Source organism: Crotalus tigris, unplaced genomic scaffold (assembly GCF_016545835.1).
Source record: "Crotalus tigris isolate CLP2741 ecotype Arizona unplaced genomic scaffold, ASM1654583v1 scf7180000020062.1902635, whole genome shotgun sequence".
Lineage (NCBI taxonomy): Eukaryota > Metazoa > Chordata > Lepidosauria > Squamata > Viperidae > Crotalus > Crotalus tigris.
In genome coordinates this window covers 693,728-720,268 of record NW_024097841.1, presented here as the reverse complement: position 1 = coordinate 720,268, position 26,541 = coordinate 693,728, and the positions used below count along the sequence as shown (strand labels likewise).

General features: G+C 43.2%; 1 protein-coding gene across 1 annotated transcript in view; it reads right to left on the bottom strand.

Moving 5' to 3' along the window:
- MSN (moesin) overlaps window positions 1-26,541 on the bottom strand; it is an 80,943-nt gene that overhangs the window by 6,425 nt on the left and 47,977 nt on the right. Inside the window, exons 3-11 of the mRNA XM_039365356.1 lie at window positions 18,013-18,108; window positions 16,857-17,131; window positions 16,136-16,219; window positions 15,541-15,687; window positions 11,075-11,171; window positions 6,528-6,691; window positions 3,030-3,160; window positions 2,770-2,930; window positions 98-190 (exon numbers count right to left, since the gene is read on the bottom strand). Coding sequence (XP_039221290.1) covers window positions 98-190; window positions 2,770-2,930; window positions 3,030-3,160; window positions 6,528-6,691; window positions 11,075-11,171; window positions 15,541-15,687; window positions 16,136-16,219; window positions 16,857-17,131; window positions 18,013-18,108 — 1,248 coding nt within the window. The remainder of the gene's footprint in view (window positions 1-97; window positions 191-2,769; window positions 2,931-3,029; window positions 3,161-6,527; window positions 6,692-11,074; window positions 11,172-15,540; window positions 15,688-16,135; window positions 16,220-16,856; window positions 17,132-18,012; window positions 18,109-26,541) is intronic.

Below are 26,541 nucleotides of genomic sequence, written 5' to 3'. Positions count from 1 at the left end.
AAGTTATTCCAGTTCCCCAGCCCCCTCTCTTCACCAATCCCAGCAGGCATCTGGGCGGGCAAAGTGGGCGGAGGGGAGGAGAGCAATGGGCACTCACTTTCTGCTGCCACAGCATCGCCTCGCTCTCTTTCTTCTGTTGCGCAATTTCCAGCTGTGAGATCCGGGTGGTGAGCTCCAACATCTCGGTGGTCTGCAAGGTGAACACAGCATCCCCAGTCAAAAGTCTGTAGCTGAGAAAGATGGCAGGAGGAGCTCGGCAGCCTCAGGGCCAAGGCCACCGACTCCAGCCTCCGAGGTCACCAGCTGTGTCTGGAAGGACCCCAAGTCCTTTGGGGTGGCTTCTCGACTATCAGTAGTTCCAGGCAGTGATTCTGGGCCTTGTCAGAGCCCTCCCTATTTGCAGACATGGAGAGCCTGACCTTCCACGAATCTGTCCACTCCCATTTTAATATCATCCAGATTAGCTGCTAAATCACAGCTGCTGGCAGTGAGCTGTGAAAAAAAAGACGATTTCCTTCATTTCCTTTCCCTGCTCTTACTTCCAAAGCTCCTTCTGTGTTTGCTCAGCTGCAAAGATCTAACCCCCCAACAGACCTGCCTTATAAGTCTACAAGAGGGCAAAGTGGAGAGGAAGGGCAGGAGTGGGAGAGACAGAGGGAAGGGGAATCTTAGCATGGCACTGTCCAAATACGTGGGGGTGGGAACTGGTTGGATTTGGGGAGTTCCCTTCCCCATGTTTCTGGAGGGGGCAGGCTGAAAAAGTCTGTTGTCGCTTTAGTCCCTCTTACAAAACAAGGCTTCTGAAGCCTCCCTGAGAAAAGTGATCCTGGAAAGGTTCACAATCTGCACTATTCTCTGAGGTTGGAGTTCTGCTTTGCCTGTGAAGAGAAGAAACACACTTCATTTCTTAATAGTGTTAATAATATTTAATAGTGTGGTTTCACTCCCAAGGAAAGAGCACGTCTATCTGCAAGAGCAGTGTGCCATGGGCCAAAGGCAGCCTGGACAAGAGTCTCACCCCAGAGCCTTGAGAGGAAGGGGCCTGACAATCATTTGACAAAGTAGACTACGACCACCTTCTTGGTAAGGTAGAAAAATGTGGGATAGACAGCATTGCCATCAGATGGATTTGTAACTGACCTGCCAACCACAATCAACGTGTAGTCCTCAATGGAGCTACATTGACAGGGAGGGGTACCCCAAGGTTCCATCTTAGGCCCAGGACTCTTCAATATCTTCATAAATGATTTAGATGAGGGCATAGAAGAGGAATTCATCACATTTGCAGATGACACTAAGCTAGGTAGAACAGCCAACACTTTAGAAGTTAGGCTGAAGATCCAGAAGGATCTTAACAGACTTGAACACTGACCCCTATCTAACAAAATAAAATTCAACGGTTAGAAAAGTAAGGTTTTACACTTAGGCAAGAAAAAACAAATGCACATATAGAACAGGTAGTAGCTGGCTCAACAGCAGTAAGTGTGAGAGGGATTTGGGACTTCTGGTGGACAATCACTTAAGTATGAGCCTGCAGTGTGCTACAGCTGACAAAAAAAGCCAATGCAGTCCTGAGCTGCATCAACAAAAGGATAGCATCAAGATCACACGTCTTATTATCGCTTTATACCACACTGGTGAGACCACTCTTCGAATACTGAATCCAGGTTTGGCCTCCACAATACAAAAAAGAAATTGAGACTCTAGAAACAATCCAGAAAAGGACAACAAAGATGATTAGGGGATTGGAGGATAAAATATACGATGAATGCTTGTCGGAACTGGGAATGTTTAACAAAGAGAAGAATTAAGACGTGAAAGAAGTCTTCCAATATTTAAGACTCTGTCACAGAGAAGAGAGATCAACCTATTCTCCAAAGCATCTGAGGGCAGGACAAGAAGTAAGAGTGGAAGATTATTAAGAGATCAAACTTAGAATTAAGGAGAAATTTCCTATCAATGGGAACAATTAATCAGTAGAACGGCTTGCCTCCAGAAATTGGGGGTGCTCCATCGCTGGAGATTTTCAAAAAGAGATGAGACAACCATTTATTCAGAATCATACAGAGTCTCCTGCCTGAGCAGAGGGCTTATCTAGAAAACCTCCAAGGTCCCTTCTAACTCTGTTATTCTGTTATTGTTTTTCTGTTAATCAGCTGCAGCCCTTGACAGGAGATGGAGTCCAACTCAGGAAGCCTGAGCTGATCCAATAGGAAAAGGGGGCCTTCTGCATTTTTTGTGACTCACAGCAGGGAGCTGCTTTGGGGGGAGGGTGTCTTTGCATGCCCCACACCAGGAAGTACAACTTCTCTTGGGCATCTCTGGAAGGCATGTCGGGGGCTACCCTTTGAAAGTTGGTTGGGGGCTTGGATGAAACCGCACTTAAAATTAAATTCAGTGAAATAAATTAGTGGCAATATCATTAATGTATGATAAAATGGACAGGAGGAATCATTTTCCCTTTGCCTGATGCTGAGAGTTCTACTACAATGGCAACTTTTTGAGAGGTGTTGGGGATGCTTTCCAGACTTTCAAGGATGTTGCACACCTCTGCTCTAGTCCATTAGGCTGTCCTCCTCCCTGTCCTGTGAAGCACAGAAGCGCCTCCCATTCGGCCACCTTGGCTGCAGAGCTGACCTTCCCATTATCCACCACCAAATGCAGGCCCCTCTACCAATGAGGCTTCTCTGCCCTTTGGGCAGCTTGGAAGCACTGCCAGATGCCTGGGGCTGCCCAAGACAGCGGCTGAGCTTTCCCCAGGCAACCTACCAGCTGTTCCTGGGTCTCCCTCTGATCATTGGAGGCTTTCAACAAAGCTTCCTTGGCTTCCTCGGCGTCCTGCCGCTCCCTGGCCAGCTTCTCAGCCTCCTCCTGAGCTCGCTTCCTTTCCTGCTCCAGCTCCAGCGCCCTGCGCGTTTGCTCCTCCAGCTCTGGGGAAAGAGGCCGAGAGCGTCAGCCCTTCTCCCCGCTGTTTGAGAAGACAGCCCTCCTCTCCTGGGGCCCATCCTGGGGCAAGCCCTCCTTCCCACCTTGCTGAGCTTTCTTAGTTTGTTCCTCAATTTGTCGGAGCTTCTCCATCAGCTCTTCTTTCTCACGTTCAATCTTTTCCTTTTCCTTCTCGGCCATCTCCCTTTTCTTCTTCTCGTTCTCCAGCAAAGCCCTGAGAGGAAAGAAAACATACAGCAATTTCAATGCCTCTTTTATATATATATATATATATATATATATATATATATATATATATATATATATATATATATATATAAAATGGCTTGCTAAGCCTTAGAGAAGTCTTTAGAGCTTTCAATGTGCAATTTCTACCTAATTTAATCCAGCTGCAAATTAAAATATGGCTTGGAAAACTGATCTCTCCTTGGGATTGTACACTTTCAATTCAAAATCTACCATGTTTCTCTGGGTTGCCTCAACAGGTTTTCCACATTTTTAAAAAACTGAAGGAACCTGCTTAGAGGTCCAGGAGAACCCCTCCAGGCAATGGAATGGCATCAGGGATTCTCCTGCCTTTGTTGAGTCCCTTTAAACAGTGGTCCCCAACCTCGGGGCCACAGCCCATTACTGGTCTGTGGCCTGTTGGCAATCGGGCCACCAAAGCAGTGGGTGAACGTGCCAAGCTTCATTTCCACATGCGCAGGATTTAGGTTGCCTGTGTGAAACCATTCCCCACCCCCCCCACTGCCAAAACCACTGAAACTGCTGCTGCCGCAGGTCCACAAAACCAAAAAGGTTGGGGATCCCTGCCTTTAAGCTTCATTGGGAGCTCCCAAGAGTCCCTCAATCTTCTGTGAGATCCTGCCATTTCCAGGGTATCCTGTGGGAAGGAAGGCAGCCCACCTTGCCTTGGTCACAGCAGCCTTAGACTTCAAGGGAGGGGAAGAGCAAAGAGCAACTTTATTGCTTGACATCCCTAAGATGCCACAATGTGCTTTTATGCAGAATTATTCCACTATACAACAGAGTGCAGGCTGCCTTTACGCCAAGATTTTGTTCAAATACACCTCAAAGAGCCTTTGACTTGGCTTCCGGTTCTGGATCACGGTGCTGGCGGATGGAAGAGGGAGCGCTCTCTCCGCCACTGGGTTTCCCTTCATTGGGCGACCCTGAAAAGGGTCATAAGTCGCCCTGGAGGGGCGATGACTGTGAGGAGGACCCTCGACAGATCGCGGAAGGGCAGCAGCCCTTCCATTTGATCCAATGCAGCTCCTTTGGACCGTCGGAGAAAAGATCGACCATTAATATGGCTGATCACTAAGCTGTGCCAGCCGAAAGCCAAAATCACCACCAAGCACAATGAAAGCACCGCGGAGGGATTGGGTGAGACCTTACCTTAACTTTCTTGTATCCCAACTACCTTCCTGTAAAAGGCTCCTGAAATTTCTTCCCCACTTTTAACATAGCGGTGTCTGCCTACCCTGGGAAACTAAAGCTTTGAAAAAAGAAAAGAAAAGAACAACTAATCTAAACAACTAAATAACTGGACTTGTACTTTTTGGATATTTGGGGTCCCAAAAAGTGCCTATTGTTACAGGGATATATTACCTTATTTATTTGTTAAGTTGGGGAAAAAAAGAAAAAAAATAATTGGATAAAAGCCTAACTTGTGTCTGGAAAAAGATTTTATATGCTATCGGGGACATTTTGTGGCAAAGCCTGGTACAGCAGGTGAATTTCTTTGACTGTGAGGCCTGCTTACTCCCTAGATTTGTCCTTCGTACTATCAAAAAAAGATAAGAATTTGAAACAGTTGGGTGTTGAAAACAACTTCTAGGAATACTGGAGGTGGACATTTGCTGATTTTTATTAAACATAGCCTCCACTAAAGGACTATCTCTAATCACCATAGAAATGGAGGAATTTTACCCACAACTTAACTATAAACTCATACTTGAAAAAATCCTTGGAGCCATTGAACTAATGAATTCCAGAGTGAAAGACAAAGATGTCACCTTAAAATTACAAACTGAAGCCCAGATTCCAACTAATGAACTTACAATCCAAAAAAACAACAGAAGAGGAACAAATTAATATCAAAGAGGATTCTACACAACAAGTACAATTTACTGAGAACTTGGACAGTCAAACCTTGATTTCAATTAAAGAACCTGCAACTCAAAAGGCAACAGAAACTGAAGAAAGCAACATTGAGATGGAGGATGCTAAAGATCAACAAACACAACATATTGAAAACCTAGACAATCTAGACAATCAAACAACAACTACAACACTGGACATGACCTCTTATTTTAGCCAGATGAAACTGGAAGAAGAAGAAGACCAGCCTGAACTGACAACAAATATTTTAAATCAAACAAGGAGATTTGAACTATTAGGGCAACAAACTAATGATCACAAAGGGGCCAATTCCTTTGAAAAATAGATAACTGGATGCTCTCCCTTGATTCAAATAACATGTGTAGGAATGAAGGGAGAGTCATCTGAGAATTTAAAGACACTGTTATGGAAGCCTGTTTGGCACAAAAAAGAAAGCTAGAGTTAGATTTAAAAATGGGATTTTCTTTCTCTTCCTTTTTTGTTGTTGTTGATTGATAATGGAAGAGCTTAATGGGCTAAGGAGATTTTTAAAGATATTGATTGATTTGATATTTAGGACTTAGATTTTTAAGGGAAATGAAAACTAGTCATTAGATTATAGTTTTGAATTGTAATATGGAAGTTGGTTGGTGACAATAAAAGATATTTTATTAGTAAATGATGAGGTACTAGGATGAGAAATAGAATATACTTGTGACATAAAGTAAGAATATAATTAACTGAATAATATGTTTATTTTAGATACGATAACTATTTTGTAATGTAATTAGGAAAACTTGGGTTACTCGAAGTCTAAATATTATGGATATTAAAGGCTAAATTGGAACACGGTAATTGAAATTAGGTAAAATTTAAAAACAGGACTTGGAAATGTATAAGTAAAATTATATTGACAAATGTATTGATTGAGCTATAATTAGAAATGTATTAACTTGAATGTGATATAATAATTAAGAGAAATAGAGAGGGAACTTTTAATGACGCAACCTGAGATATGTACGAAAGATTTTGTTACTGGACTATTGATTACCCAATCACCACGCTGCTTCCTAAATATTTGGATGTAAAATTGAAAAATTAATAAAACTTGTTATAAAAAAAGAGCCTTTGACTCTCCCCCCTATGAAATAAGAATTCTTGAAACGCCCCTCCCCCATAAAAAACATCCTCCTCCACATCTGTCTTCATTGTTATTATCCTTTAGACCCTGCCTTCAAAGAGTTAGCTATTGCTCTCCTTGCAATATCTGCAAGACAAGGGCTAATTCCTCCACCCATGCCACAACTTGTCTATGTGTCACTTGAGAGTCTGGCTCTTCTGATCACATCCCAGTTACAGGATTTTCCCATGAGAAGACTTTGCACCCCAACCCACCTCCTGCTGTGGGAATCCCTGGCCATAGAGACCCAGCCAGACCCGAGGGTAACTTAAGAGGCCCCTGTGCTCGGTCAACTCACCTCTCCATCTGCTTCTGATGCTTCTCCTCTCGGGCCTGGGCCTTCATCTGCTGCACCTCGATTGTGTCTGGCTTACGCCTGCGCATGTAGAGCTCATGGTTTCCCATGCACAGAGCCAGAATACGCTTGTTAATCCTTAGACGGGGGGCATAGAAGACAAAATCCTTTGCAAAGGAGAAGGGACAGGGTTACTCTTGACTGCAGCTTTCCTTCGGCCCTCTTTTTCCCCAGAAGTAACAACACAATTTGATTACACTGTAATTTTTAGGAAATTAAGCATATCTCCAAACAAGAATTTCTTTTTGTAAGCATCTATATACTATTAAAATTCTTGTATCTGTTTCACCATAAGTCAACAATTTTTACAGCAAGGTATCTCAAATGGGTTAATTTACAGAATGCGTCCAAAATCTGAGACCCATGACTCCCATGGGATTTGAAATTTACCATGGTCAGCTGCAGTGACATGATCATCATTTCCAACACTCCCTCCCAGCTTTCCACAAGCAAAGTCACTAGAGAAGCCAGTTGCAAGGCAGGTAAGTGGCTGCTGCCAGATTGGGGAGGGAGCAAATGGGTATGTGAGAGGCAAGCAATGGTCAAAGATGCTACACAAGGATGCAGCACAGATTGTAGAGTGTGTATGTGGGGTGGTAGTAGTTAGCTCGACACAAGAGCAAAAGGACTGGGGGATGTGCATGGGTGGGGGAGACTTATCTGAGCAACTTGCAACTTCCCTGCTGGCTTCCCCATTGACTTTCTCCCTGACAGCTTCCAACAAGAAAAGTCAGTGGGGAAGCCGGCAGGAAATTGGAAATGGCTCCTGCTCCCACAGCTTTTTGCTCATCCATTGGGTCATTATGTTCATCTGTTTAGGTAAATAAATATCTCTGAAATGATGAACCAACTGAAACAATGACCCAATGGGGGATGGGCTGTCTAGTATACAGTAAAATCTTGATTTAAAGGACCTCTGTTTAGAATTGCAGATGGAACCTGGATCTGGATTTAAGTCCATGTGATTCTATGGGTTCCAGATAACCTTTGTGCATGTGTAAAATTGTGGTTTGTCTTTTTAATTACATCACTGGCATCATCATATATGTTATTTTGTATTATGTGTGTACATTCACGTAATTTCCACAATCTCACACATGTGCACATGATGTAAATGTACACAAATGACTCCTCAATTTATTAATCCTTCCAGAGGATCACCTTTCCCCAAATGCCTGCAAAAATGTTTTCCTGGGCTGCATCCCTTCTAATAACCCGCAAGACAGCCAGGCGAGCCCAAAGTGTGTGCAAGTCTTGGGGCATGGGACAGCTGATTTTAGATAGCTTGTGCCAATCCTGAAACAGGTATGTTTTGGTCAGCAACACACAAGGCCTGATAGAAGGGGGGGGGTGTTGTGAAGAGCAGGCGGGAGGGGGAAATGGCAGCAGTGGCCAAGGAACAACACACTAGCCTCATAGAATCACCCTGGAACCCCCCAGGGAAGTGCTTCACGCACAAGAACAACAGCAACTGGAAGTGCTCAGAAGAACTTTTGGAACAAAACAAATGTTGCATTCCATGCACACCCTTGTCCAGAAGCTTACTAAATCTGCTAGAAATATAAATCTGCAAGAAGGGGAGGAGTCTGCCTGTGCTCCTATTGGAAGGATGCTACACTTTTGAACTTCTGGGTGTCACATAGAAAACATAAAAGTAAAGCTAAAAAAATATGTCCAATACAGCAATTCATGATCAAACTCTGACCACATCAGTAACTGAACTGAACTTAGTCAGCAAAGGATGGTCTCAGGACAAGCAGAATGTTACTCTGCTGGGCCCGCTCTTCTACAGAGCAGCACAGGGGCAAGCTTTTCCTGATAGAAATTAAAATTAGTTAAATGATATTTATTGATTACCCAACTAACATGGGGGGAGGCGTATAAAACCAGGAAAAACGTCAAACAGCTAAATATATTGAATCACAGAGTCAGAATCAGACTAAAATAATCCAGTAGATCAGTGTTTCTCAACCTTGACAATTTTAAGGCATGTGGACTTCAATTTCCAGAATTCCACAGCCAGCATTGCTGGCTGTGGAATTCTGGGAGTTGAAGTCCACATGCCTTAAAATTGTCAAGGTTGAGAAACACTGCAGTAGATGGAAAAAACTAACAACATTGTTTTTGGGCCTTTGAGCAAATTATAAACATCAGCTCCAGGCCAGGACCCAAGGCCTTCCAGGACCCCAGGTGCCCTCTTTATCTTGAGGTGGGGAGGTCTGGTCCAGAGAGCGAGGCCCGCAGCAGAGGAAGCTTGCTTCCTCAGTCCCACAAACGGACAATGTTGAGTGGAGGAGACCTGGTGCACACACCCACTGCTGGGACATCCTGGGTAGGCACAAAGAATGAGGAAGAGGGATTTTCACCCATCCGGGACTCGGATTTGGAGGCTCTTTCAGCATGAGTCGCTGGTTGCATCTGCACTGTATTTGCATAACACCAGAGACTGCTGGGAAGAGCTGCTCACTGTGAGGAGGACTGAGAGAAAGTCCAGTGGATTAAAGTAGCAGCCCAGGCAATAACTGAAAATCTAAAACAGCAGTAATTCATCCTTGATAAGTGGGATTCTGGGATTAAAATTTTATTTTAGAATGTCTGGCTTTGTTCCTTGCAATACTTGTTTTGCAGATGTCTTTCATGGTACTCTTTTTAAATTTGGCTATGGTCCTATTTGTAAGCAAATTGCTAATCTGCGTGGACAGATTGCTGATCTGGAGTCTCTAGTCTGTGCTCTCCAGTTAGGTGTCCAGCTCAGCCGTTCTATTCTATTGAGCTGCCCCATTCAGCCCCCTCAACCACAAAGCTCCCACAGGAGAAGGGCAATGAGAACAGCTGTGAGATCTGGCAGGGTGAGAGCTGTAACGACTGGAAGTGCCCAGGCCATGCAGTCCGAAAGCTGGCCCTCCAAGCAGCAGAGAAGGGGCCAGGACAAAATTAGGTACCTTTCTAATTTTTACCTATTTAACTGAAATTAAATATATTTAACACAAGTGGTTTCTATCCTGAGACACATTAAAATGTATAATTTGGTAACAACTGCAAAGTTTTGGGAGTTGACATCTGGGCTGAAGCCATTTCTGCAATCCTAGGGGAACCCAGCCATTGAGTCAGCAGAAGAGAGGCTGGGCGCTCAGGGTGATCTGTGGGGCTCAGCCATTAATGATGACTAAACAAACCCTGGCTTAACATAATACGTAAAACATTATATGCCCAAAATCAAAATCAAAATATGTAAAAGCCGAGGTGGCGCAGCAGTTAAGAGTGCAGTACTGCAGGCCACTTTAGCTGACTGTGTTCAGCAGGTCAGCGGTTCAAATCTCACCGGCTCAAGGTTGACTCAGCCTTCCATCCTTCCGGGGTAGGTAAAATGAGGACCCAGATTGTTGGGGGCAATGTAAATATATATATACATTGCTTACTGGTGTACACCGCTTAGAGCAGTAGTTCTCAACCTGTGGGTCAGGACCCCATTTGGGGTCGAATGACCATTTCACGGGGGTCGCCAAACCACGTTGTCCGCCATTTTTTTCCCTTTTCCCTAGCTGTCCTACTCCCTCTTATTGGTGGCCACACCCACTTGGGGGTCACCACAACATGGGGAACTGTATTATGGGGTCACGGCATTAGAAAGGTTGAGAACCACTGGCTTAGAGAGTGCTTGCACTTAAAGCGGTATATAAGTCTCATTAAATAAATAAATAAATAAATATGCCCAAAATCAAAAATGAAAAGGAACCAAATCACCAGTGATAGGTTTTGACCAAGCCACGTTAGCAGTCTTGGACCTGGAACAACAATTCCAGCAACCATCCCTTCTCAAGAGGTCTTTTCACAAAGCCAACTCGACAGGAATGCATGCATGTATATATGTATTTGGAAACCACCCAGAGTCATTCACTACAAGACGGGCAGTAAATAAATTCAATAAATAAATAAATGTATTTTGTATTTCTTAACTGTCAATTTCCTTAGATTACCAAGATATAAACATCAAATATAGAAGATTTTATCATTAGCTTGATGCATGTTTGTTTAAGAAGGGATCTGTATGATAATTCTGCACACAGTTTGGCCTTGCCAAAGTGCAGTTGGAGCCACCAAAGGCTGGATCGCTCTTCTCCTTCGGTCAAGTCCTGCAACACTCATTCTAAATTCTATTTACATGACTTCCTGCGCGGCCAGATCCATATCTTGATGTATCATTATAGTCTCTTTTATTGCCCGCAAAAACCTGCCAACATTTAATTTTTATTATCTTTACTGTCAATTGGTTTTGTATTTTATTGTTTTATTCCTTTGGCCAGCCTGAATGATTTGCTGATGCAGCCCTGCTGTTCTTGGTGCTTATTTCCGGCTGGTGACCGCAATAAAGAAACTCAACTTCAGAGACAAGGTGCTGCAAGAATCTGAATTTTCCATTTCTTTTTTATTATATTAATCTCTGAATAAATCAATACACTAAAACACTTAAGTTGTAAAGGGTAACTTACTGGGGCTTTCTTGTCAATGGGCTTGATGACAAACTTCTTATCATTGAAGGAAATGTTTCTGATCTCGCTCCAGGGGAAACCAATTTTGGGTGTTAACCTGTGAAAGATGATTTGTAATTTCAAAAATTAAACCTCAGTGAACAGTTGCAGCACTCCAAATACACCCACTATACATTTTCCACCAATGAAAGTGTTTGGATTTAGCAAACGCTAAGTGGGAATTCCAAATTCACCAACCAATGTAACTCAACAGATCTATGAAATGAACAACCTATCAAAACTCTGGAGGGCCATCCTAGGCAGCCCAAGCCCTGAGTCATGTCAACCAGCCTCGTTTGTGGGACGGCCTCAGGTTGTGCACACAGGCAGTCTTCAACCTACAAGCATAATTAGGGCCTGAGCTTCTATTGCTATGCAAGGTGGTTGTTAAGTGAACTGCATCCGATTTTGCCACAGCTGTTAAGAGGACCACCGCAGTTATTAAATGAATTGTGAGGTTGTTAAGTGAATCCAGCTTCCCCACTGAACTTCCTTACTAGAAGCCAGTGGAGAAGGTCCCAAGTGGTGATCACGTGACCCCAGGATGCTGCTGCAACGGTCGTAAACCCATGCTGGTGGTCAAGGGCCACAAGTCTGGCCTTTTTCCCACGGGGAGGCTGCAAGGGCTGGAAGTGGGTGGACTTTCGTCAGTATCTTCAAATAGTTGGTAAACGAATGGTTGCAAATCAAGAATTACCTGCATTCCTCCTTCATGGCGTAGTGCTTTTATATCATTGATTCCAAAGGAGGATCAAGATCTTACTTTACCAAAAAACTATAGGCCTATATCTCTTTTAAACGTGGATTATAAGATATTTGTAAAAATTTTGGTAAATAGGCTTATGAGGGTGGTGCATCATCTTGTGCATAAAGATCAATCAGGGTTTATAACAGGAAGGTATATGAAAAACAATGTTAGACAAATTATTAACTTATTAGAATACTTAGATAAGAACAACCAAGTTCCTGCAGGGCTCATATTTTTAGATGCTGAAAAAGCATTTGACCAACTGAATTGGCATTTTATGCTAAGAGTAATGGAAGAAATGAATTTTGGTGAAAACATATTACAAGCCCTTAAGGTAATATATCAAAAACAAACAGCACAACTTATTGTTAATGGAGGTTTGTCGGAGGTTTTCACAATAGAGAAAGGTACTAGACAGGGGTGTCCTTTATCGCCATTGTTGTTTGTTTTAACATTGGAAATATTATTGATTAAAATTCGAGAGTCTCAGGAAATTAAAGGAATATATGTTAATAAAAAAGAATATAAGTTGAGAGCTTTTGCGGATGACTTGGTTGTTACTTTGTCGCAACCTGATTATTCTGTAGTAAACTTATTACAGTTGATTCACCATTATGGTTTGGTCTCGGGTTTTAAGATTAATGTAAATAAGACTAAAATTTTACCTAAAAATTTGTCGAGTCAGGAGAAGCAGATTTTGGTTAACTCGACGGGTTTTGAGATTGTTAATAAGGTAAAATATTTGGGGGTGATGCTGTCTGTTTCTAATGCAAAACTATTTAAAAATAATTATGAAAGGTTGTGGGTCGGGGTACAGAAAGACTTGAAGAATTGGGAAAAGCTGCAATTATCCCTCATGGGAAGAATTGCAGTGATAAAAATGAATATTCTACCCAAGTTTCTTTTTTTGTTTCAAATGTTACCAATTTTGAAAAATGAGATTAATTTAAATGAGTGGCAGAAGGGTCTCAATAAATTTATTTGGGCAGGGAAAAAACCAAGGGTTAAGTTCAAAATTATGCAAGACTTCCGTGAGAGGGGCGGACTCAAGGTACCAAATTTGAAATTATATTATGATGCGGTGGTTTTAACATTAATTAGTGACTGGGTAAATTTGACAAATTCTGAGATACTTTATCTAGAGGGATGGGATTTACTTTATGGGTGGCATGCCTATTTAATATTTAATAAAAAAATAGATTGGGCTTTTAAATCTCATATTTTAAGAATTTCTTTACTTAGGATTTGGAGAAAATATTATAAAAGTGATTTTAAAGTACCATTATGGGCTATACCTTGGCATGCGATAGAAGGAATAAAAAGAGGGGTTAAAATGGATATGGTGTCTTACAGACAGTTACTTAAATGGGATGGACAAAACTGGCAATTAAAATCACGGGAAGAATTAGCACAAGAAAATTTTACTTATTCTTGGTTCCAATATAGGCAACTACTAGATAGATGGAAGATGGATTGTAAGGTGGGTTTTCTTAGAGAAGATGAAAATCTTATTAAGCAACTGAAGGATCAAAGACAAACCCACATTAAGAGAATTTATGGGGTTTTAGTTGAATTGGACTCAGAAACGGAACTAATTAAAGATTGTATGATTAGATGGGCGCAGAACTTTGGTGAGCCAGTTTCATTGGACACCTGGGAAACTATTTGGGTGAGAAATGTCAAATTTACTCAAGCACAGAATCTAAGGGAGAATTTTTATAAAATGTTTTATAGATGGCACCTTGATCCACAAAAAATGTCTTACATGTACCCTGACGTGCAACCTAAATGTTGGAGATGTGGTTATAAGGAGGCTTCCTATTATCATATTTGGTGGTCATGTAGAGAGATAAAAGCATTTTGGATCAAAATATGGTGGAATATCCAGAGAATTTTTAGAAGGAGGGTAAAATTTACTCCGCAATTATTTTTGTTAGGTATTGTTACAGATTGTGATACAAAGGAGGTTGTATTGATGTTAAACTTGATCACAGCCGCGAGGCTGTTAGTTGGACAATATTGGAAGAAGGAATCTTTGCCTACATTGCAGGAATGGTTTTTTAAAGTAGCTTATCTGGCAGAAATGGCAAAGATTTCGGCTTTCTTAAAGCAACAAACGCAAGAGAAGTTTTTTGCTATCTGGGACAAATGGATAAAATTTATACAATTTAGATTGGGTATACAAAAATATTATATAGCTTTTTCATAAGTTTTATTTTTATATATATTATAGATATCTTTTTTATATATATAAATATAAAGTTTTTAATTTAATTTTTATTTTTTTTTTTTTTTTTATTATTTCTTAAGCCTATATTCTGCTCTGGGAAGCTCAGGGGGGGGGAAGGGAGGGTTTTTGGGAGGGGTGTGGGGTGGGGGTTTTTTTTATATGTATTGTTTAATTTTTTTTTCTTTTGTATATGTTGTTTTTTGTTCTGTATTGTTCTTGTTTTTTTTTGTAAAATTTATAAAACTTTTAATAAAAAAAAAAAAAAAAAAAAAAAAAAAAAAAAAAAAAAAGAATTACCTGCATTGTCTCTTATCCTCACTACAGATGCCTACAAATCCAGCAATGAACCCCAAAAGGGCAGAGATGATGAGTAAGGGGGAAACGCCCAATTTAAAATGCCACCTTATACACTCCCTCACCTGTTTTGGTGCAAATTGTGCAGCACCCCCCACCCCACAAAGGCCAGGGAAGGCATCCTCACATGGCATTTACTTAAACTGTGCTTTCTACATTAGGTTAGGTATCATCTAAAAGGACAAGAATCATCTGCATAAATCTGTGCTAGAAGAGTAACTTTTCCTAGTGATTAAAATCTATGTATATCAAAAGTGTTTTGTTATATGAAATTAAGATTGCCCAGAACAATTCTTGCAGCCTGAAGGCATATGAAAATACAAACCATACAGAGACAATTCAAGCAATTAGTTTAGCTTCATATAACATGAAGCAAAAAAAACCCAACACCCTTAATTAATCTGAGGAAATTTTTCACTTCTGTTTCAAGAACTATAAGTATGAGAGCAAAATGAATCACAAAATCCCTCTGAGCCTAAGAAGTAATTTAATTTCTAGGAAATAATTATGTTGGGATTAAGATAGCAAGTTACATCTGTTTTTATTGTTTTAATGTTTTTAAATTGTTTTAATTATTTTATAATTTTAGAATTATAAGATACCCAGAGCCACTTGGTTAGGTTGGGCGGCTATATAAATTGATTGAATGAATGAATGAATGAATGAATGAATGAATGAATGAATGAATGATTCCAGTAAAAGTCTGTTAGTAAATTCACAGAACTGTGTGAGAACTAGAAACAGCTAATAAGAAACCAATGCTAGCACAGAGTCACTCTCTCTAAGACAGGGCTAGATAGAGTCAATAGAACAACCTATTATCAGTAACAATGCCAAAACCTTGTAAGATAAAAATGAAAAGAGAATTGCTTGCAGACAATATTCTGAAGAATGTAGCAGTATCTAGTTGATCAAAGGAAAATGTAGCAGTATCTAGTTGATCAAAGGCTGTCAACATTTGTGGAGAGTTGGTCAGATCCAGATGTCTCCTGCTCTTACAAACCCTTCCATCTCTCAATCACTCTCTGTCAGACAGACAGACAGACACACATACCATACACTCTATCAGAAGATTAAGGAGAATAGTTTTGTTACCGGTCGGTCTGTTCATAAATGTTGAGTCCAAGAGCATCTACTCCCAACCAGAGTTCTGAGCCTTTCTTGTTCTTAATACTGAAGTAGTTCACACCATACATCTCCAGATCTTGTGCAATTTTCAGGTATTCTAAGATGGCATCTTCTCTGAAAGGACCAAGAAAACAAAACAGATGTTAACTTTAAAAGCTATGCTTTGGTAGAACATTCTCAAAAGCATCCTCTTTTTTGCAATGGTTGGCACTGCATCCAAGAGAGGGCACTGCCCATTTGATTGCAGCATTATGACTTTTAGTGCATAGAGTTGTCTGCTTTAGAGTAACTATCGAGTAGGTCAGCAGACACAGACACTTTTATCAATCTTCCCATCTGTCTTAAGAGTAGATGGGTGTCCGTAGGCTGTGGTAAAAGAAAGTCAAGATGAGGTTTGCAGCTATGTGGTCAAAGCTCCAACTATTTTTATGTCCATCATTAGACTTTATTATACCTTGCAGATGCCCCTGCAAATAGAATACCTTACAAGGGGACTTGTAAAAGTCATAAATAATACTCTCTTTTGAGCCGTCAAAGGATCTTCTGTTCTTCCCAGCTGTACCTGAGCATCCCCCGATGTTCCTCATGCCACACCTGGATTCTTTCTTCCCACTGATCCTTGTTAAGTTTATGCTGTTCCAAAACTCTATAGAGCAAAGAGATGGAAGACATATTATGATGTATGGACAGCTCTGCAAAAACAAATTCTTTAGCCACATGAAGTTCAAACATGGCCATTTCTTACAACAGCCTCCAAGGTTTCCACAGTGGAAGAGAAGTGACATGAAGGTGGGCTGCAAATGACACTGTAATGGTTTATGAACCCTTTCCATGGCTTGAATCTCTCTCTGGTTGCTTTTAAAAATCTCATCTCTCAGGTCTTTGCTCCCCAAGGGTTTCTACTTCTCACATTGTTTCCCACTTTTTCAGAATGTCTCTTTCCCGACTCTTAAAGCAACGCTAGTTTGAGATCTAAATGTCATTTTACTAAGGAAAAGAAATAAATGAAAAATACACACCAAAGGTATTTGGGTTGAATTCACACACTGTGCTCAGCACAACTTTATTTGTGTCTTAACACCGCATGGGAATTCACTCAATTGTGATTTATTTAGCAAACCATAGTTGAGCGCAATGTGTGGCCCAACCAACTCCAAACAGAGAGGGCGAGGCTTATCCATCCTGGAATAACGTCAAAAGTGTGCAACTGAAAAGTAGGATATACTAAAATACGTGGCTGTGCACTTGCAGGGAGCCAGCAACTTCGCCAGATTTCGCTCTACCTTTGAGGGAGCAGTTTGTCAGTCGTCAGATAGCCGGGCTTATGAACCTCCTTGCTGAAGTCCCCGTATTTGGACTGGACCGCATAAGAGGCCAGGAGAACTGCCGTCTCCGGGGGACAGTAGATGTCATCGTTCAAGATGGCCTCCTTCACTTGGAGGAAGAACAGGCGCTGCGTAATGTCTTGTATCAGCTCCTCTGCAACATCCTCCGGGTAGAATTTGGCCCGGAATTTGAAAAGCAACGGGCTCTCTTTGCGCACGTCCTGAGCAGTAACCTGCAGCACATTGTGGCAAAATCAGGATGAGAAAACACATCCAGAATCATCTCAACTGAGAAGTCTTGGAACAAGCACTAAGCCGGAACGTTTGTGGAGGTTCTCCGTCCTCCAGGTCACAGTTGCCCCCAAAGTGCTTTTTCGAAAAGCAACTGGACTTTCTTTGTTTTCCTTGAAGACGTTTCGCTTCTCACCCACGAAGCTTCTTCAGCTCTGACTGAATGGTGGATAATGGAAGGGTTTATATTCCTTGCAGTCATCTGGAATATAAGGAATAAAAATCCTTCCATTCTCCAACATTCAATCAGAACTGAAGAAGCATCTTGGGTGAGAAGCGAAAAGTCTTCAAGGAAAAACAAAGAAAATCCAGTTGCCTTTTGAAAAAGCACCTTTGGGACAACTAAGCCAGAAAGTCCTTTAACTCCACTATCCATGAGCCCCAGCCATGGGGCCCAGATTGGAGGGCCTGCCATTAATCCAAGGACAGTTTTTTAACCTATCCCACTGGATTGACTAACCTAATACATCTAGCCCAGCCTTGCCCAACATAGCAGCCTTCCAACTTGCAGAATTCAGGAACGGCCCCTTCTGAGAATGTTGGGAGCTGAATGTCCCACATCTAGGAGGAGCTCAGATGGACAAAGCAGGAGACTGTCAATGCCACTTGCAACCGAGCTGCCTGCCAGGCGGAAGGAAAGCTAGGACGGTGCTCCAGATTCCAATGCCTCAGAGAATACAGGAGCACCGTCTGGGACTCTCATTCAAAGATCAGAGCCCTGAAGAACAAAGACTGGAGGGCAAACCTCTTTCATCCCTGCCCAAGAAAGCAAACTCTCTTTTTTATGCAGAAGCAGGAAACAAAATGATAGAAACCTCCATACCTTTTTATTTAATTTCAACCATGTGGAGAAGCCCTTGGTGTCCTGGTACTGGAGTCCAAAGAACCAAACTTCTCGCAGGCCAATCGTTTTCACAACCTGTTCATGAAAACCAGACATAAACACGTGAGCGAGAGGAAGGGGCTTATGGTTCACCCCACCCCGTCAAACATTCATCATGGCACAGCTCCAAGAGGACCAAATGGCCTACCAGCAGCAATGGGGGACTCCCTTCCTTCCAGGTTTTTTGCACGGAACAAGCTCTGTCCTAAATGCCCTCTACACAAACTGGGATTCTCCTGGGGCAGCCTGGGGAACGGCCACACTGTATGAAGAGAGCTGTCCTCTTTCCCCAGACAGGCACTGGCCAGGGAGGCCTCTTGGGAGCAGCAGCTGCACTGACCAGCCATGCCCAGAGAAACTTCGAATGCAGAAGTCTCCCACACAGAGTTTGCCCTTTAACAGAATCGCTGCCCAGACCAGTTGCTGAGTGTCTCATGCTGCCAGCCAGAGATTCTCAACAGCTATGACTGCAAGAAGGGTCTTTTTCTAGGAATAAGAAATAATAATTTGGAAAAAATGGTAGGGAAAAATAGAACTATCTACAGGACATTCAACAGCTAAAGTTGAAAAAAAAATCACCAGCTACTGGTATTTCCTTAACTACGTGAATCTCTCCTTTCTACTCAAATGCTGAATTTTCCTTACAAGTCCTAGCATATTTTTCTTTTTTAGATGCCGGATCCATTTTGGGAATGGTTCTCCTTTTTGGCTAAAATTCTAAAACCCGGAAGCAGAGTGGACGCTTGTGGCTCATTCTACCGTGGCCAAGAGTGCCTGCTACATCAAAGGGGGAGAGCATTTCCCCACATGCATGCGCGCGCGCACACACACACACACACACACACACACACACACACCTCTGCTGGGCTCCAATAAGTTCACAGCAACTGGGAGGCCTGTGCTGCAAACCAGCCAATCCTCCAGCCAGCTTCCCTCCCCCAGGCAACTCCACAGGGCTTTGCCCAGTGTGGCTATGTCAGCACAGAAAGCCAAAAGCAGCCTTGCAGGGAAGGGGTAAACTATGCCTGGGTGAGGGTGGAGGTCAAAAAAGTGAAGATGGCAGAACTACTATAAAAAAGAGCATGCAGGAACATTGCTCTTTTCCAGTCCTCTGGCAGTTCCCCGATAATGGCTTGAGATGACATCTGCAAGCTCCTTTCAGTGATTTATATTCATCAAGACCAGACAGGTGTTTTCTTATTATTTTCTTATTTTAATGTCTTTTACATTTTGGTAGGTTGAGCTTCTTTTTGAGTGAAGACCATTGCAAGGAATGAGCGAAGCAGCTCTGCTTTCTCTCTAAGCCTGTTACTTCCTTGCCATCTTCACTTTTTAGTAGACCGTTTCCTTAACTTTTTTCTTGTTATTTATAAGTTGAAATAAACTTTTTTTATTATTATCTTTGACTTTTGTTGCAAGGTTTTGTTCATTCTGAGTCTTTGCTTTCCTAACTTCATCTTGCAGATTTGGGCTGTCTGCTGATATTCTGCCTTAATTATGTGATCTTCTTTCCACTTTTTGTACTTTTTGTCTTTCAGTTTATCAGAGAGATCTTTGTGCAACCATGTTGGTTTCTTCCTGGGTTTCTTGTTTTTCTTTTTCAATGGTATTGTGCTGGATTGGGCTTTTATAATCATATTTTTCAGAGTTTACCGCTTCTTGAGTTGTTTTCCCCTTTAGGATTTTCATCCAAGGAATCTTTCTCTCTGAGTTTGTTAAAATCAGCTCTTTTAAAATCTAAAACTCTGGTATGATTATGTTCTATTGCTTGTGTTTGCATTATATTGAATTCCAATATGTCATGGTCACCCTCACCCAAGGTTCCTGCAGTTTCAACTACCTCTATCACTTTTTCTCTGTTCGTGAGAATTGGGTCCAGTATGGCTGTCCCTCTAGTTCCCTCCTCTACCTTTGGACAACAAGTTGTCAGCTAGGCTGGTCAGGAATCTATTTGATTTCTCACTTGCTGCAGAATTAGACTTCCAACTGATATCAGGGTAATTAAAGTTTCTCATTACTATTGTAGTATGTTTCCTGCATATGTTTGTTAATTGGTTAGCAAAAAGTATATCTATTTTTTCTGCTTAGTTGGGTGGCCTGTAGTCGACTCCTATAGTAATGTCATTCTTTTCTTCTTTTATATTGACCCATATGCATTCTAGGAGGTTTTTGTCTTTGGTTTCATGAGTTTCTGTAGAAATACAGTGATCTTTTACATATAATGCAACTCTAACTCCTCTTTTATGGGGTCTGTTTTTTTTAACAGTGTATATCCTTCTATCGGTATGTTGAGCCAGGCATTTTCCGAAAACATTCTCCCCAGTTTTTGTGAGGTGCAGCCCATCCCTTGCCAAAAAGCCTATCATGGAGGTAGTGCAGACCATGGTCCAGGAATCCCAAGTTCTCTTGCTGACACCAAACTTTAGCCAGTGATTCACTTCTAGAGTCCTTTGTTCTCTTACTGGATGTTGACCTTTGGTTGAAAGTACAGATGAAAAAACTACTTGTGCACCTAACTCCTTAACTTTCTTGCCTAGCTGCTCATAATCACTTATATTGTTTTCAGGTTCATTTTTATCTCATTGATCCTTATGTGCAATAGTAGAAAAGGGTAGTAATCTGTGGGTTTTATTATTTTGGTTATGTTCTCAGCCACATCTTTGATTTTTGTTCCAGGGCGGCAACATACCTCTCTAGATTGACTGTCTGGTCTACAGGCGGCTAGTTCTGCTCCCTTGAGAACTGAAAGCACAGGCCTTGGATCCTGAAGGAAGATTTGTTCTTACATTCTGCTGTGCAAATTACCTGGGTGCTGTCTAATGTGCAGCCAAGTCCTCAACTTTACTAGATTACAGGTGGCTTCATTCCCACATTAAAGGCAACACAAAGTGCTGACCAAAATAAGAATGGCTTACACTTTTCCCACTGGTATCAAAGGAAAAAAAATTAAAAAGGAAAGACAATACAGAACTCTCTATAATCAAGAAATGCTAAAATGAGCACTGTAATGTAAGTCAACTCGTACTTTAAAATGTGGTCAAGGCACAATTTAAAAGCAATAAGATAACTGCCTTTAGAAATTAAACAGAATGTTTATTCTTCACTCTTTACACAGTTTTTACATTGTTGTTGTTTTCAGGACAGAAATGCAATTTATTTATTTATTTATTTTTTGCAAAGGACAATACAGCAACTTGGAACCATCTGGATGCTTCCTGAGCAATGGACAAATGCTTCCAGTCACCAACCAATCGCCATGCAGATTAGATGCAATGCTGAAAGGAGATGATCCAGAGGGTGCGGAAGGAGGTGGCTTCCCATCTATTCACACAAAGAAGGCATCTTGGCGAGGTGCTGAAAGGCCAACGGCTGCCAAAAGCAATCCAGAGGCCAGAGAAGGAGCCAGCCAGCAGAAGCAGGACATGGCTTTTCCCAAGAACTGGCACATCAAGAACAGCAGAATTGAACCTCCTCTCCAGAAACCGTCAAGGCTACTGCTGTATGGCAGAATGGGACAACTTGACGTCGTTAGCTCGGCACGGCCAGCTGGAGGCAGCCTTCTCACTACAACCAAGTCCCCTCTGCCAGTTAATTTCTGGTGTTGACATGTCCTGTGAGGGAATGTTTCCTCGCAGGACATGTCAACACCAGAAATTAACTGCGGGGATAACTCTCTGCAGCCCCTGGATGGAGAACCGGGGAAGCGAGTGAGTGAGCAAGCGCCCATCACTGTCCCCCTCTGACAGCCCACTCGCTCCCCCAGCTCTCCATCCGGTGCCCACAGCAAGTTATCCCTGCAGCGAATTTCCGGTATTGACATGTCCTGCGAAGAAATGGCAGCACTGTGTTGGCAGAGGGGACTTGGTGGTGGTGAGAAGGCTGTCCCCAGCTGGCCATGCCAAGCTAGCTGCATTGAGTTGTCATAAACTCACTGTAAGGCGCTCCACATGGAGCTACTGTTAAGGGAGGGGAAGCCCCAGCGCGGGCAAAGGGAGGGGCCCAAGTGTGCAAGACGGACAACTTGGGATGCCTACATGGCACCAATCCTGCTGAAGTTTTCTCTGGCAAATCAGACAATATATATGCACTGAATGGCCTGGGATTCGGCTATGAGATTTCAGTCTCTTTCCTTCCCTCCTCCTCCCCATTTGCAAGGAGGTCCCTTTGGGCAGCAGGAAGGGGACAGAGGTCAACAAAGATAAAAGCTGTGTGTGATTCCCAGTGAGTTTTGGATTAACAGTCATTCTTCTGGTTTGGCCACATTCTCGACCACCTTTTAATATCCTATTTGATTAGGGCTCTTGGGACAACAGACTATGCCTCCTGGCAAAATGGAAGTATCCAGGAATGTTTAGAATTCACAACTGGGAAAGGGGAAAAAAAGAAGAGATGGTACCAATGACATTTCTGAGAGCACATGAAACATACTGTCCCCTTTATTTGAATTGACTGGACTGGCAACTATAAAGCTTCATATATACATATGCATATCACCAAAATATAAAGCAGCAGAGGCGTGTTCATTCCACTGGCAACCCCTACTGAGTTAATACCTTTAAAGAAGAAATAGCCTTCTGCTCCAACCATCATGCATTAGCATATTAAAAGCAACTACAAGATCCAATTCAACATTTGAAATACATTGTCAATATCAAGTTGCAAAACAACTTGAGTGATAAAGAGGGATGTGGTGAGATTATTGTTGCAAGAAAATGGAAAGGAGACTGCATTTTGACTGCTAAAAAGATGCACCTCTATCTTTAAAAGACTCCTTTCAATGGTTAGCCTTGCACAACATTATTAAAACTTAGCTTAATATTATTAACTGCAGAGTTAAAAGCTGGGCCACAGCAAGACTTGGCATTGGAAGGGGATGAGAAGAGTCAGCCAAGCTGTTTTTCTTTCTCAACAGGGCAGGCTGGGCAAGCTGGAACTTTCAGTTGGGCAAAAAAAAATAAAGTATGGAACAATTACTTTGATTTCCCATTGTGGCCAGGCTGAATGGGTTATTTCCTTTGCAAATCAACTTCCTCCTCTTGCAATTGTCCAGAGACAGTTGTTGAATTCCAGAGCTACGTTAGAGAAAGAGCAGATTAGATGCTTTATCTGCAGCCTGGTAAAAGGATCCCTGGTCCTTCCTCTGAAGATGCCACCCTCTGCAGGCCTGAGGCCCAGCTCTCTTCACCCTCCTCTTCACCCTTGAGCCAAGCAGCCCTCCTGTCCAATCTCAGCGAGGTTCTGAAGGCAAGCTGGCACTTCACAAGAGGGGAGGGGGATGGCTGCACAGGGGAACAGCCAAGGTATTTCTAGTCCAGATCTCTCCCTTCTGGGAAATGCTCCACACCAGTCTTTCTCAACGTGGCCTACTTTAAGAGGTGTGGACTTCAAGCATGGTGGCTGGGGAAATTTGGGAGCTGGCCACCCATTTTCAAATGGTCAAGGTTAAGAATACTGTTCCATGCAGTATTCTGGGCCAACCCAGAAAGGCATCCTAGGTTAGGCACTAGATCCAAAGAGCTCCTTGGGATCCAGGGTTCCAAGCATCATAGCCTCCAACATGACTCCCTTGGATAACATGTAGGTGGCTCTTTTCCGCTGAAGCTAAACAGGCTCTCTTAAGCCACAGCAGAGCTTGCAAGGGCTCTTTGTTTTCAGGCTAAGGCTGGTGCATGAGCCAAATGAGGGGTGTTTAAAAAGTTAAGTATGTTTTTGGAGTCAGCCAAGCTTTCCTTGATGGCTCTTTTTCTTCTATGGCATGTATTGGGGGGGGGCACATTTTGAGCAATTTCTTTTGCAGGTCTTTGACCCCAGGGAGAAGGAGGCTTGAAGCTTGCAATGACCAGGTCCAGCTGTGAAAGCCTTTCTGAAGCCAGCTCTCATCCCCCCCTTACAGTTTTTCTTTTACTTTTAGTCATCCATTGCATTTATACCTGCTTTTCTACTAATACATTCACCACAGCTAATAATATGCAAAACAATATATAAAATATAAATATAAATAGCTATTTATAATGTATACTATTAAGTATATTCATTAATAATGTAAATATTTATATATATACTATATAGAAATGCACACCCACACAACAAATTGCAGGCCAAACAATAAAGGTAATATTGAAAACAAATGAGATTCATGCAAGCACCAGATTAACATTTACTGCCGAGAGGAAGCTCGAGTTGAGCTCGACTTGAGAGAAACGTACTTTTTATACATCTTGAGGGTTTCCTTTATAGAAGTGACACTTGGGTCAGAAGCCCAAAGCAAAGAGGCAACCAAACATGCAAGCCTGAACAATATTCCACGGAAAGAGAGGCAATTAAGGGCCCCAAGGAAACCCTTTGGGGGCTTGCCAAGAGGGCTCTGGGCTCCTTTGCTGGCTCCTGTTCAGGGCATGCCCGCCCACCTTTAGGCTCAGAGAATCAAAGAATCGCTGGGGTGAAAGGGACCTTGGAGATCTTCTAGTCCGGTGGTTCTCAACCTTCCTAATGCCGCGACCCTTTAATACAGTTCCTCATGTTGTGGAGACCCCCAACCATAAAATTATTTTCGTTGCTACTTCATAACTGTAATTTTGCTTAAGAACCGTGTTATAATTTAATCTCTCTCTCCCTCTCTCTTTCTCTCTCTCCCTCTCTCCCTCTATTTCTCTCTCCCTCTCTCTCCCTCTCTCTCCCTCCCTCTTTCTCTCCCTCTCTCTCCCTTCCTCTTTCTCTTTCTCCTTCTCTCCTTCTCCCTTTCTTTCTCCCTCTCTTTCTCTCCCACTTTCTTTCTCTCTCCCTCTCTCTTTCTCCCTCTCCCTCTCTCTCTCCCTTTCCCTCTCTATTTCTCTCTCCCGCTCTCCTCTCTCCCTCCCTTTCTTTCTCTCCATCTCTCTCTCCCTTCCTCTTTCTCTTTCTCCCTCTCTCTTTCTCCCTCTCTTTCTCTCCCTCTCTCTTTCTCTCTCCCTCTCTTCCTCCCTCCCTCTCTCTCTCCAATCAGGGATCGATTTGGAGGTGCGGAGGAGAGGGGAGTGGCCGAGGGCTGCCAGTGTGACCTTGAAGCGGCCACCTTTGGAAGTACCAATGCTGCTCCAGCCAGGCTCAAGCCGGGCAGAGCGGGTGATGGGAGAGGAGCAAGCCGATCGCCTTCCCGGGAGCCGGGACTCCGGTGCGCCTTCCCAGCCAGCGGGGCCTACGGTAGCGCCGGGATCATGCGGTTCCCCGGGAAAGGAACTTCCTGGCCTCACTTCTCAGGGGGTGGGGCACCCAGGCGCAAGGCCACTCAGGAGCTCCCGAGGGGGCAAGCCTGCATTAGAGCCATGCCCTTTCTGTGGGGGAGGGACACAATGAGGGAGCCAACCAATCGCGGGATGTAGATTCTGACAGGTGGCTGGCCTGAGCCGAGGAGTTGGCGATCGCCTCGAGCCGTCGCCGCAGCCCGATGAGACTGTGCTGTGCCCGACAGGCAGCGCCTAATGGCCAATGAGTGCCAGGCGGGGGGTGGTGCTTGAGAGGTGTGCGGCACCGTTGTGGCTGTCAAGCTCCGTGAGCTCAACATTCCTATGAGGGAAGGGGCCCTCGCAGCTGGCCACCGAAATGCAGCTGGCCGCCAGAAACACCATGCAGGAAGAACAGCTGACGGCAGCTTACTGGGCGGTGTGCGGGACTCCGGTGCAATCTAGGACAGCCCGCCGGCGCCTGGTTAGAGTAGCTGGCTGGCACTCCATTGTGGCCGGCTCCGGCGGGGTGGGGATTCCCTGGTGTCACGGAACGTGGCGCGGCAACGTCACCAATGGGCGGGGCATCCCTAGGAGGCCGCCGGCGCCTGGTTGAAGCAGCTGGCTAGTGCTCCATTGTAGCCGGCTCTGTTGGCGGCGGCAGGGATCCCCCACAGTTTGTGGCTTCTGCTGCGGTGCCCGGATTGGTTTCCCAGCATGTGGGCATTGGAATGTTCGATCGGTATCCCTGTTGAAAAGCCCTGGGATAGAGGAACAGTGTCTCAGTTCCTAAGACCATCGGAAATATGTGTTTTCCGGTGGTCTTAGGCGACACCTGTGAAAGGGTCGTTCGACCCCCAAAGGGGTCGCGACCCACAGGTTGAGAACCGCTATTCTAGTCCAACCCTTTGCTCAAGGCAGGAGACTTGAAAGTGGATTCTTTGCAAGATCCCAAACAGCAGATCACACAGATTCTTTGGGATCACAAGACTCTCAGTACATCAGCCAGTTTGCTTACTAATGAAGGAGAACATTTGTAGATCAGGGTTGAAATGAGGGGTTCTTGGTGCTCTCTGAGCTTCCTTGTTTTCTTGCAGATGTTTCATCATCCAAACTAGGTAACCTTATCAGTGCTACCGTAGTAAGGAGTGCTGCTTGCTGTCGGTTTATAGCCTAGAGTGTATTGCCTGTCTGGGTGGGTGGGTGCAGTCTTAGAGATTCTGTTCTGTCCCAGCCTACGCGAGTACTGCTCACCCCCTTACTCACAAGG